At 51.3% G+C, this 12,198-nt stretch overlaps 2 protein-coding genes across 2 annotated transcripts; one reads left to right on the top strand and one right to left on the bottom strand.

The window, feature by feature from the left end:
* Positions 1–1,438: 1,438 nt before the first annotated feature.
* On the bottom strand, positions 1,439–4,616 carry LOC136527501 (GEM-like protein 1). The gene is made up of 4 exons (XM_066520258.1): positions 4,163–4,616; positions 3,944–4,045; positions 2,466–2,737; positions 1,439–1,843 (listed from the first exon to the last, which is right to left on the bottom strand). Exons 1-4 carry the CDS (start codon positions 4,467–4,469, stop codon positions 1,655–1,657), a joined length of 870 nt encoding a protein of 289 aa, XP_066376355.1. The 5' UTR covers positions 4,470–4,616; the 3' UTR covers positions 1,439–1,654.
* A 4,383-nt stretch (positions 4,617–8,999) lies between these two features.
* Positions 9,000–9,341, top strand: LOC136525829 (uncharacterized). The gene has a single exon (XM_066518686.1). It carries the CDS (start codon positions 9,000–9,002, stop codon positions 9,339–9,341), a length of 342 nt encoding a protein of 113 aa, XP_066374783.1.
* Positions 9,342–12,198: the final 2,857 nt, after the last annotated feature.

The raw sequence follows: 12,198 nt of genomic DNA, 5'->3' as shown, positions 1-12,198 counted from the left end.
AATCTATTGATCCATTAAGCAAGATAGGTCCATCTAATTTCACGTAACAAATCCTTTTTTCTGTTTGTTGGCCCTTTTTTTCCAAAAACAATCACGGTTGGTGACGACTTTTTAACCATGTCATGCTTTGGAGAATTGGAGTAAACAAAAAAAAAAAGGGCGTACCCAGTGCAGAGAGCTCCCGCTCTGTGCGGGGTCTGGGAAAGGGTGTCAGTGGCAAGTCTTACCCTCACCTGTGCAATGCGAGGAGACCACGACTCGAACTCGGGACCTTCCGGTCATAGGCGGTAAGACTCTACCGCTTGCACCAGGCCCGCCCTTCAATTGGAGTAAACCAAGGAATATCGTATTTTGGAGCGGTCATGCTTTGGAGTAAACCTAGGAATATCATATTTTGGAGCGAATAAATAAGTTTGAATCAAAGTTCACTTGTAAATTTCTTTTATTTGATGCACCACGTCCACATAATAATTTGAAAAAGGTCTATTTAACCACCCTAACTATTGCGGTTTTCTATTTTATCCCTTCACTTATAAAACTAGTGAAGTATTGAAGACCATCTAAATAACCCCCTAAGACGGTTTTAAACGTGATTTCTCTAACACGACATATTACATGTGCGACTGGCATGATAGTGAGTCAGCAAATAGTGAAAAAAATGTCTACATAACCTTCTAAATCCTAACAGATCGTCCTGACTATATAATTTCTTCAACTATAAAACTCAATATTATAGCCCTTAAAACATCTAATTATGAGCCTCAATGGTTTTACATGACTATGCTTGTATGTAGACTCATCTGTTCCCTTCTTCTCCATACTCTTTACAGGCTTGCCCCATCGTCCGATAAATATCACACGACCTCATGTCTCTTGCTCCACCTCACGCCACTCAATGGCATTGAATTCATTACGTCGTATCTGATCCCTTGTCATCTAACCACTTTCACATCCTCCCCACTTTCACATCCTCCGTCCCTCTTTTTGAGCCTGGACTCCTAATGTAAAGTTGTAGTACATCCTCCGTCCCTCTTGCTTTCTCCTCGTATGGCTACGTCAAAAACCAGGACCGAACAAGCGACGGGAGGAGAGTATGAATGTCAGCCAATAAAAGTTCTCACGCCTCACCGTCACCGAAGCTTCCATTAACCTTTAATGCAATCCATTAACCTTTAACCATGATACCAGCGTTGGCGACAACGGTCATGGCTACAAGCGGCTCACGCCTCACCGTCACCGAAGCTTCCATATAAATATAATGACTTGAATGCAGGGAAACATTTAAAATCCTGGTTCCCTGTCACTCGACAAAAAAGTAACACATCAACAACCGTTTGTTTTCCTTTGACCTCCAGTTCCCTCCATCTTTTCTAGGCCCTTGATAATCAAGTTCCCACATTAGTTCTGTCACATTTAAATGTTTGGCATGGATTCAAAATGGACAGCGGCAGTGTTTTTCCATATATATCTCATGATTACAACATTGACATGAATATCAGACATTTCTGACACGTATGCAAGCTAGTGAGTGTACCGTGTCAAAAGCTTCAGCTAAAAGGATCTGAAACAGGAGACACTCAGAAGCTAAGGAATCCCAGCGACCCAGCCTGAACTCGAGATGTGGAAACTAATGCAACCAGAAAACTCGGTGTCTTTACGGTTGCAACTCACGAGCACTAGCCAAGGCTTCTTGAAGACTGGCTGCAGCCTTGTCGTACATTAGAAAACCCATGAACCAGAATTCATGGCCTTCAACGGAAACGACCTGAATGTACTTCTCGGCAGGATTTACTTTGCTTACTGAAGGATTAGCTGCTCTTAGCTGGTGAAGAGGAATGACCACCTGTTTTTGGAAAGTAAAGAAAACATTTTTATTGAACACAGTCATCTGTTAAGTCCTACTGATAATTGAACATTAAAATGGATCAAGCTGACAAAAGATCCAAGTTAGGTGTGACATTAACATGCATCTTCTTAAGTGACAATTAGTGCTTCAGCATTCAACCTAGTTTCATCCCAGGACAGGGAAAGCACCATTGTTAGAGTTCGAACATGTCTTCGGTAGAGAAATGGTAACATAAGCCTTGTGACTTTGTGAGCATAGAATCAACTTGTAGTTACCAGTGCACTTCTTTTATGATTCAATCTAAAATTTATCCCAAATGTGTAAGGCTTGCAAACTAACCAGACTGCAGTTATCTCCTTTTTTGTTTATAATTTATATATGGAATGGAACTGAAGAGCATCACTATTCTCATCCTCAAATCCAATGTCATTTTCACCAGTGATTGCTAAAAAATAAGTTTACCTATTCTCACGTAGTAAGCTAAATTTTTAAATCTACAGGAAACTAACAATGATGAATTATAGAAATCAAACCAGTCAAAAATATGGTAAACTGATGTGCAAAAGGAAGATTGATTTCAATAGTGATAACTAGATGCTAAGAAGGGAGTAACCCTTACCTTGTAGTAACTCCATTCAGTTTTATTTCCAGCTTTGTATGACAGAGGATTGTCACTGCAGAAAGCAATCTTCACTGTAGAAATATATAAGACTCCCATGACAGGACCTGCTGATGTTGAGAGATAGCACGCATAGCATATTTTCAGCTGCTCATCTGGAAGAACTTCGAAGGTCTGCTTAAATATTTTTTCATAGCCTCCTTCTGCTAAAACTTTAGTCCCTTGTGCTAGGCGTCCCATAGCAGCTTCAGTAAAACTAGGTCCAGTTTTGACTGTTAAGGAAAATGGCATATTGTCAGGCGAAGGGGAAACCATGTTAATAGACGGAAGATATTAAGTTTATTTCCCACGTCTTCAATTAGATTTGAAAGTTAATAGAGGATCTTGTGGGTTGGCTATCAATTATCAGCCAAATGTCACTTCATATTGACAATTTTACTGATTTGGAGTAAATAAGGTAGATGGCTACAGTACCTACACACACCAGTGAGGACATTTACTTGGAACAATAGCCAAATTCTTGGAAGATCTATATCACAGGCTATGATCTACAACTATACTCAGTTTTTCAATGATTTGAAGTTTGATCATGAAAGTCCCATTGAAGTACAGCACAACGTGGGGGACTCCAGCCTGGCTTTGTCTTAAGAGGTGTCGTGCTTCAAACTTGGGTTGGATGGGAGTTCCAACGACAACCAGAGTTCAACGTTCTAACCGGTCAACTGCAAGAAACTTGGCCATCACAAGTTCTATGAAAATAGGTATTTAGCCAAAAGCCCTAATCAATTGATACCTAAAAGGTAATGGCAAATCTTACTGCTGTAAGATCTGTCCAAAGAAGTTTGTGTTTATTCCTGTAAGGGATTTGGTGTGCAAGCAGAGACAAGTTTACACATGCACTTGTGAACATTCAGTCTGTAGAGACACCATCCAATTAAGTTAGGAGAGAAGCACGTGAATCAATTGAACTGAAGATGAAAAATAAGTTTCTTGTCTCCCCACAAATGATTCAGCACACTACATGCCAGATAATATGCTGTGACTAATGAATGTCTAAGACAGATCAACAAGATCATCAGTAGAATTACAAGTTCTTGGGTAACAGGGCTTAAAGAATTGTTTTAAAAGAAAGTAAACTTATGAAGATACTTAGCCAACAAGGCATAAAGCATACGTAAAGCTACACCAAAATGTTCCTGTATGCTTCTTTTGTTGGGCCAAAGGTTCAAATATCCTGCTTCCCCAGCTCTACAATCCCCACCATAATTCTCAAAAGGTGTCTAGCACAGCTTTCACTTTACATTTGCAACTTTATATGTGGCGATTCTTTCCTTTGATCCTTAGAAAGCTAGTGCATCCTACCAATCCGTGCAGCTCAAGGAATGAATCACGCAAAGAAACGAACACATTGGACTCTTAGAAGGAAAGGGAAAGACCCTACTATCACTTAGCAGGGGTGCTGACTGCTGAGATCTTACAGTGTTGCCACGTGTCGCGGCTGAGGCTCTCGACCATCTTGGTGGTCTCCCCACAAGACTTCCCCCACCTCGACAGCGTCTCCCTCATCGCCTCCACGGCGCCTGATAATGGGCCAATACACAGTAAAATCAGAAAAAAAAAAGGAATCTACTCCAGGTAAAAGAGCAATACAGCCGCAAAGCTAGGTGCGAGGCGTCGAGCTAGCGGGGTTTTTTTACCCTTAGACGAGGAGGATGCGGGCCCGTGGGACATGTACTGGCTGGACTCCGCGGCGGCGGCGGCGGCATGCACGTGCGTCGGCGAGTCGGACGTGAGCTTCTCGCTCCAGGTGACCGTCTTGGGAGCCGGCGCGGGCGGCGGGGCCGGCGGGGGCGGCGGATCGACCTTCTCAGCCGCCGGCGCCGGCGGGGGCGGGGATGGATCGGATGCGGGGACGGCGGCGCTGGCGGTGGTGTCGGCCGGCGCGGTGGAGGCGGAGGCGGCGGCGTCGACGGCGGGGTGCATCTCGGCGGGTGGCGGCTGCATCTGAGGGATGTGGGGGCGGTGGTGGGGTCCGAGGAAACGGAAGCGGGGGAGTGGGGAAATGGGGTTGCGCGTCGCAGAGCGTGCGTGGGATTGGCGACTAGTGGTGTGGTGGGGGGTCAACCCGTTTCAGTTCCTTGTTGCAGCAAAGTCGCAGCTCGCACGCGGCACGCGGCGCTGCAATTACAACGGGCAAGTGCGATCCGGTTCGCTTCCATTCCATCGAAATCGAATACGGTGGGTTCTAGAAGCGGGCGGTGTCTGGGCTCCTTCGGGCCCTGCCCCACTGGAGGATATTGGACAGAGCCCATATTATCGGTCTGACCAAATTATTAGATAGACAGAGACTAAAAAAGTAATCAACGGCTCAACGTCCATAGCGCACCCAGAAGCCCAGTAGGAATTAGGAAACCGTAGAGCAAAGGGAAAGATCAGCGCCCACACGGCCACACGTCTGGATTCCCAGGCCGCACGTCTGCTTCACGTGAGATCCCACACTGCTCCGTGTCTCGTGCCTGCTCCATGTTCTGTATTGCTTCGTGTCTCACGTCCTCTGTCTCGATCTGCACCCGCACGGTTTCCCACGCTGCCGCTCGCGCCCCCCTCCACGTCCGCGCGCATGCAGGCGGGCCCAGCAGCTTGCAACAGATGGGTCCGCTTTAACATGTGTGTTGGGGACCGAATACTGGGGTATCCAAAGAGGAGAAGTTAATAACCGTTAAACGTTAATGGTTCCGAACAGACAAGAACGCAGCTACACTTCTTGCCCAAACGACTGAAGATTGGCTCCGCCTCGCCCGACCCCAAAGGGCTGGACTCCGCTTCACCTGACGTCTGAGGGCAGGCTCCGCCTCACCCGACGTCTGGGGGCAAGCTTCGCCTCGCCCGACGTCCGAGGGCTAGGACCGCCTCGCCCGACGTCCAGGGCAGGCTCCGCCTCGCCTGACTTCCGAGGGCTGGGCTCCGCCTCGCCCGACGTCCGAGGGCTAGGTTCCGCCTCGCCTGACGCCCGACGACCGAGGGCTAGGTTCCGCCTCGCCCGACGTCCAGGACAGGCTCCGCCTCGCCCGACGTCCCGGGCAAACTTCACCTCACCCGACGTCCAAGGGCTGGGCTCCGCCTCCCCCGACGTCTAGGGCAGGCTCCGCCTCTCCCGATGTCTGAGGGCTGGGCTCCGCCTCGCTCGACGTCCCGGGTAGACTCCGCCCCGCCCGACGTCCGAGGGCTGGGCTCCGCCTTGCCCGACGTCTAGGGCTGGCTCCGCCTCACTCGACGTCTATGAGCTACTCCTTCATAAGTACGCGTGCAGATAAGGCGGGGCACTCAAGTCAACTGCAATATCGAGGGCCATACCCTACCCGTCTACAGGGAGGTACCATCAGGATATGACCAGACAGGCGCTTTAAGTCTTTCCAGGCATGTCAGAGTCCAAACAGTGTTGTGGGCATCGATATTTGTCCTACAGTGTTATGGGCGTCGACATTTGCCCTCGGACACGAATCCTGACAAAAACATACGACAACCACTATGGTACAGAAAGGAACTCATGTCATCTACAGTAACGAACATGGGGCCTCTACGTCATCTGCTCCCCGTAGGGTCGCGGCTCAGCACCCTAGCGCGCCACACCATCCGTCGGAGTAGGATGGGACGTGACCACTTGCTGAACGAAGCTATAGCACGGCCCTATCAGGATCAGCGAACGTTCCATCACTGGCACCGTCTGTCTTGTAAGCAGGACATGCTCAAAGGAGAAGGAAGACCCGGCACCTTCGAAGGACCTTCTCTGCCTCTAGTTTTTCCTCTTTCTCTTGTATGTAATCATTGCTTCCCCTTGATCTATAAAAGGGAGGGCAGGACACCCCACTAAGGGGATGGATCAATCCTACACGCCACGCACCACATAGCACACAGCTGAGCAGCAACCGAGCTCTCAGTACTCGCTTGACTTTTTCATCAGAGACTTGGGACATGTCTCTCTCTCAACCGTTTGTACACCCTACTACGAACCTTTCAGTGCTAATAACATGAGCAGTAGCAGCAAACTGGACGTAGGGATATTCTGCCTGAACCAGTATAAACCGTGTGTCTTTTAGCACACCATCCGGGCCTAACGCGCAATACAAATTTACTAGTTGGTGTTTACTCAAAACACCGACAGTTGGCGCGCTAGGTAGGGGACCTTTGCGCGTTCTGACATTAACATCAGGCCACGTATGGCTAGCCATAGAATCAGCAGGGTCCCAGGCGCACACGTGCGCTTCGGGAACCTAGACTTCATCATCACGGTGGGAGGAGAGTTGGCATTGGCTCATGCCGCCATCCAATCTCTCTCCTCCATTGGCCTCAACTACGAGAGGCTTGAGCGCCAGCTCGGTGTCTCCCTAGGACCCCAGCAGTCTAGGGAGGACCAGCACTGCCTCACCCTTTCCGACGCCAACGACACAACGTAGTTTGCTGAAGGAGGATCCCTCTCTCCAGAACACCAAATACGAAGCACCCCGACAGCGCTTCCGTTCAGTCTCCGCAACGCTGCGGCGATCGTTAGCCACCTTGTGGCACGACGCATGGTCCTGCCGCCCACAAACAACGAGTATGTGGGGATGATCGAACATGTCACGGCATCTCTCCACAACCTCCTCGCAGAGGAGTCGGGGTCATCCTCTGGCTCTAACTCCAGCAGAGGGAGCCATCACCTCTCCTAGAAATGCTTCATGATGGGTACCCCCGAGGGACACGTTGAAAGCGTCCCGCGGAGGAGGCTACCTTGACGGGCAACCTCGGCGACAAAACTAAAGGGGAGACAGCAGCCCCACCTCACATGGGGGTGGAGCAGCTGAAAGGCCGATAGCGGGAGATTGAGGAAGCATGACTCCAGCTTGTGCAGGAATGCGCGGAGCTCGATCGAGAGATCAAACGCCGCGGAGACGGTGGGCGCGCACGTGCCATGGCCCGCGATGTAAATCGGAGGATCATCGTCGACGATGAAGCCCTTCCTCGCTTTGCTCGGGCAAGCCAGAACATCGCCGCCGCAACCGCCTTGCTCCATGGCCTTCTAGAGGCCGCAACGCTTGAGGATCATTGGGCCCACCATGAGATTCGCACGCTGCTCGAGCGTGCGACGGCGCAGCAGGCAGAGAGCTTGTTGTCTCAGCGACGCGAGCTCGACGCCAGCCAACACACGTCCTCCGGGCGTCCTGGTAGGGACGCGTCGGTCCACCAGTCACCACTGGGCAGCAGGCAGCGCACCGCGGTCCTGGTGCATCAGCGTCTCAGCTGTAACCGCGACGCACGCAACACTCTCGATGCTCGCAGTCGTACCCACGATGATCCAAGAGAGGGAGCCCACCACGGCAATCATCCTCATCACGGTGGACGCTACGACAGCGGTGAGGACCGGAGTTCGAGCCCTGGTCTACCGGGCCCTCAGGCCTTCGCCTGGCACATCCTCAACGCTGCCTTCCCACCAAGGTACCGGCCACCAACCAACATTCCAAAGTACTCTGGGGAAATAAACCCCGGACTATGGCTCGAAGACTATCAACTTGCCTGCCAAGTCGATGGTGCGGATAATGATGACTTCATTATCCACAACCTTCCACCGTTCTTAGTCGATTCGGCACGAGCATGGTTGGAACACCTGTCATCCAATAGAATCCAGAGTTGGGCGGACCTAAAGGAGATCTTTGTGGGAAACTTCTAGGGCACATACAAGTGCCCTAGGAACCCATGGGACCTCAAAAACTGTCGGTAGAAGGCTGGTGAAACCCTCCGTGGGTACATCCGGCACTTCTCCCGACAATGCAACGAGCTACCTAATGTCGCCGATGCCGATGTTATAGGAGCTTTCCTGTCCAGGACTACCTGCAAGTCTTTGGTTCATAAGCTAGGATGTAAGGGCCCACGAACCACCAAGGAACTCTTGGACATCGCCACCAGCCATGCCTCAAGAGAAGAGGTGGTCAGAGCGATCTTCGATCATCTCGATGGCAAGGCAAGGCGGGACAAGGGTGCTGGTGAAGGCGCCTCCAATCGTTCTACCAAAAGGAAGAACAAGAAGCAATGGCACAAGGACTCGCTCATGGCCGCTGCTGACCGCAAGGGTGGTCGAAAGCCCACAGAGGGCACTGCGAACCACTTTGAAAAATTACTTGAGGGGCCGTGCTCGAACCATGCCTTCTCGGTTAAGCATCTGCTCAAGGACTGCAGCCTCATGCGGTGGTTCTTGTCTGGAGGCTCCAACAAAGGGGAGCACGGAAAGGACCCTGCCCCCACCACGGATAACGCCAAGGAGAAGGACCACGACTTTTCGACACCGCATGACTGCCTTATGATCTTTGGAGGATCAGCAGCCTATGACTCCAAACGTCGTCAGAAAGTCATGCACCACGAGGTCTACATGGCCAAACCGCCACACCTCCCTTCCTCCGGTGGTCAGAGTCCGTCATAACCTTCGATCAGACCAACCATCCGGAGAGATATCCGCTTGTGGTTGACCCGATCATCGGCCCGAAGCGGCTCACCAAAGTACTGATGGATGGAGGCAACGGCCTCAACATCATGTACGCCAAGACGATCGACGAGATGGGCGTCGACCGGACATGCCTTCACCCAACCCGAGCACCTTTCCACGGCATCATGCCCGGAAAGCAAGCCATGCCACTTGGGCAGATCGATCTACCTGTTACCTTCGGGGATCAGTTCAATTGTAGGACAAAACCCCTCACCTTCGAGGTGGTTGGGTTCCCCGAAACCTTCCACGCCATCCTAGGACTACCATGCTACGCGAAGTTCATGGCCGTCCCCAACTATACATACCTCAAGCTAAAACTCTCGAGCCCTAGTGGGGTCATCACCGTCCGCACCTCCTTCTAGCATGCCTATGAGTGCGAGGTCAAGTGCTGCGGTCACATCGTAGCAATCGTCGCCTCCGGAGAGCTCGTCGCCCTTAGGGAGGAGGTCACCGAAGAAGCGCCTGACACTAAGAAGTCGGTCGGGTCCTTCGAGCTAGTGGAAGGCTCTAAGGGGGTCCTCACAGATCCTAACAACTCCGAGAGCAAAACGGTACGCATTGGTACCACGCTTTCCTCTAAATAGGAAAGCGCGCTCGTCGACTTCCTCCGCGGCAACAAAGACATCTTTGCGTGGAAACCCTCGGATATGCCAGGCATTCCGAGGGAAGTCACCGAGCATACCTTGAAGATCTGCCCGGGCTCCAAGCCGGTGAAGCAATGCCTGCGCCGCTTCGACGAGGGGAAACGCAGGGCCATCGGCGAGGAGATAGCAAAGCTCTCGGTGGCCAGATTCATCAAAGAAGTATACCACCCAGAGTGGTTAGCCAACCCTGTCCTTGTACGAAAGAAGAACGAGAAATGGAGGATGTGTGTTGACTATACGGGTCTCAACAAGGTGTGCCCAAAGGATCCATTTCCTTTGCCACGCATAGACCAATAGTTGACTCTACCTTAGGGTGCGAAACCCTCTGCTTCCTTGATGCGTACTCCGGGTACCATCAAATCATGATGAAAGAGTCCGACCAGCTCGCGACATCTTTCATCACCCCTTTCGGATCGTTCTACTACATCTCAATGCCGTTCGGTCTGAAGAACGCTGGGGCTACGTACTAGCGTTGTATGCTCAAATGCTTCGGAGACCTCATCGGGCGGACCATTGAGGCCTACGTTGATGACATCATGGTTAAGTCCAATTGGGCTGAGCACCTCATTGCTGATCTTGAGCGGACCTTTACGAAACTCTGAGCGAATGGCATCAAACTCAATCCCGAGAAGTGTGTTTTCGGGGTCCCGAGGGGCATGCTGCTCGGCTTCATCATCTTCAAGCATGGCATTGAAGCCAACCTAGAGAAAATTTTGGCCATCACAAGGATGGGCCCGATTTAGAACATAAAGGGGGTTCAACGAGTCACAAGGTGCCTCGCCGCACTCAGCCGATTCATCTCATACCTCGGCGAACGAGGCCTCCCCCTTTATCAACTCTTGAAGAAAGCCGACCACTTCGAATGGACATCCGAGGCCTAGGAGGCACTTGACATGGTCAAACTACTTCTAACAAAGGCCTCGATCTTGGTTCCCTCGACCAATGGAGAATCCCTTCTGCTATACATAGCGGCCACCATGCAAGTGGTCAGTGCAGCCCTGGTAGTGGAGCGGGAAGAAGAGGGGCACGCCCTCAAGGTGTAGTACCCTATGTACTTCATCAGCGAGGTACTATCCAACTCTAAGACCCGCTACTCCCAAATCTAGAAGCTCTTATATGCCGTCCTCATCACCAAGAGGAAGCTACGCCACTACTTTGAGTCACACCCGGTGACGATCGTGACATCGTTCCCCCTCGGCGAGGTCGTCCAAAGCTAGGACATCATGGGAAGTGGGCACTCGAGTTGATGGATCAGGGCATTATGTATGCCTCCCGAATGGCGATCAAGTCCTAGGTGTTGGCTGACTTCATCGCGGAATGGACCAAGGTCCAAATGCCACCGGCAGCCATCGATCAAGAGTACTGGACCATGTATTTCGATGGGTCGCTGATGAAAAAAGATGCTGGCATGGGGCTGGTCTTTGTATCACCCCTTAGGGTACACATGAGGTACATGGTTCATCTCCATTTCCCCTCATCCAATAATGTGGCTGAGTATGAAGCACTCATCAATGGCCTACGCATTGCCATCGAGTTGGGTATCCGACACCTCGACATCCAAGGCAACTCCTACCTGGTCATCAACTAAGTCATGAAGGAGTCAAGCTGTCACAATGCCAAGATGGCTGCATACTGCTAAGAAGTCCGACGGCTGGAGGACAAATTTTATGGCCTCAAACTCAATCACATCCCAAGGCGCCTCAACAAGGCGGCCGACGCGCTTGCGAAGGCGACATCCGGCCAAGAGCCGGTGCCAACAGGTGTCTTTAGGAGCAACCAACACAAGCCCTTGGTGTGCTACGAAGGGTCAGAATAGGCCAACGATGGTCTGCCCGATCCAGCCTCGAGGGCTAACCAACCGATGACTCCGTCCGACCTCGAGGTCATGGAGCTTGAAGAAGATCCAGCGACAGAGCCCGACCCTCTGGTTGACTAGAGAACACTCTACCTCAACTACCTACTCCATGACACGCTGCTGATAGACAAGGCGGAAGCTCAATGGCTCGCACGCCGCGTCAAGTCCTTCATTCTTGTGGAAGGCGAATTCTACAGATGAAGCCACACCGGAATCCTACAGTGCTGCATCGCCATTGAGCAGGGGAAGCACTTGCTGAGTGATATCCACAGTGGGGTCTGTGGTCACCACGCTGCGCCTAGAACCTTGGTTGGAAATGCATTCTGATAGGGCTTCTACTGGCCCACTGCAGTAGCTGACGCCAAGCAGATCGTGCGCACCTATGAAGGGTGTTAGTACTATGCTCGGCAAACTCACCTCCTAGCCTAGGCACTCCAGATGATCCCCATCATGTGGCCCTTCATGGTCTAGGGGCTCGATCTAGTGGGACCTCTTAAGAAGGCACCCGGAGGATACACCCACTTGCTTGTCACCATAGACAAGTTCACAAAATGGATAGAAGCTCGGCCGATCTCCGCGATCAAGTCTGAGCAAGCCGTGATGTTCTTCCTTGACATCATCCATCGCTTTGGAGTACTGAACTCCATCATTACAGACAACGGCACACAGTTCATCGGTAAGAAGGTCCTTCGATTCTACAATGAAAACCACATCTGGGTC

The sequence above is a fragment of the Miscanthus floridulus genome, chromosome 19, assembly GCF_019320115.1.
Source record: "Miscanthus floridulus cultivar M001 chromosome 19, ASM1932011v1, whole genome shotgun sequence".
Taxonomy (NCBI): Eukaryota; Viridiplantae; Streptophyta; class Magnoliopsida; order Poales; family Poaceae; genus Miscanthus; species Miscanthus floridulus.
Note: the sequence above shows the minus strand (reverse complement) of the source record. Positions and strands in the feature narration are given on the sequence as shown.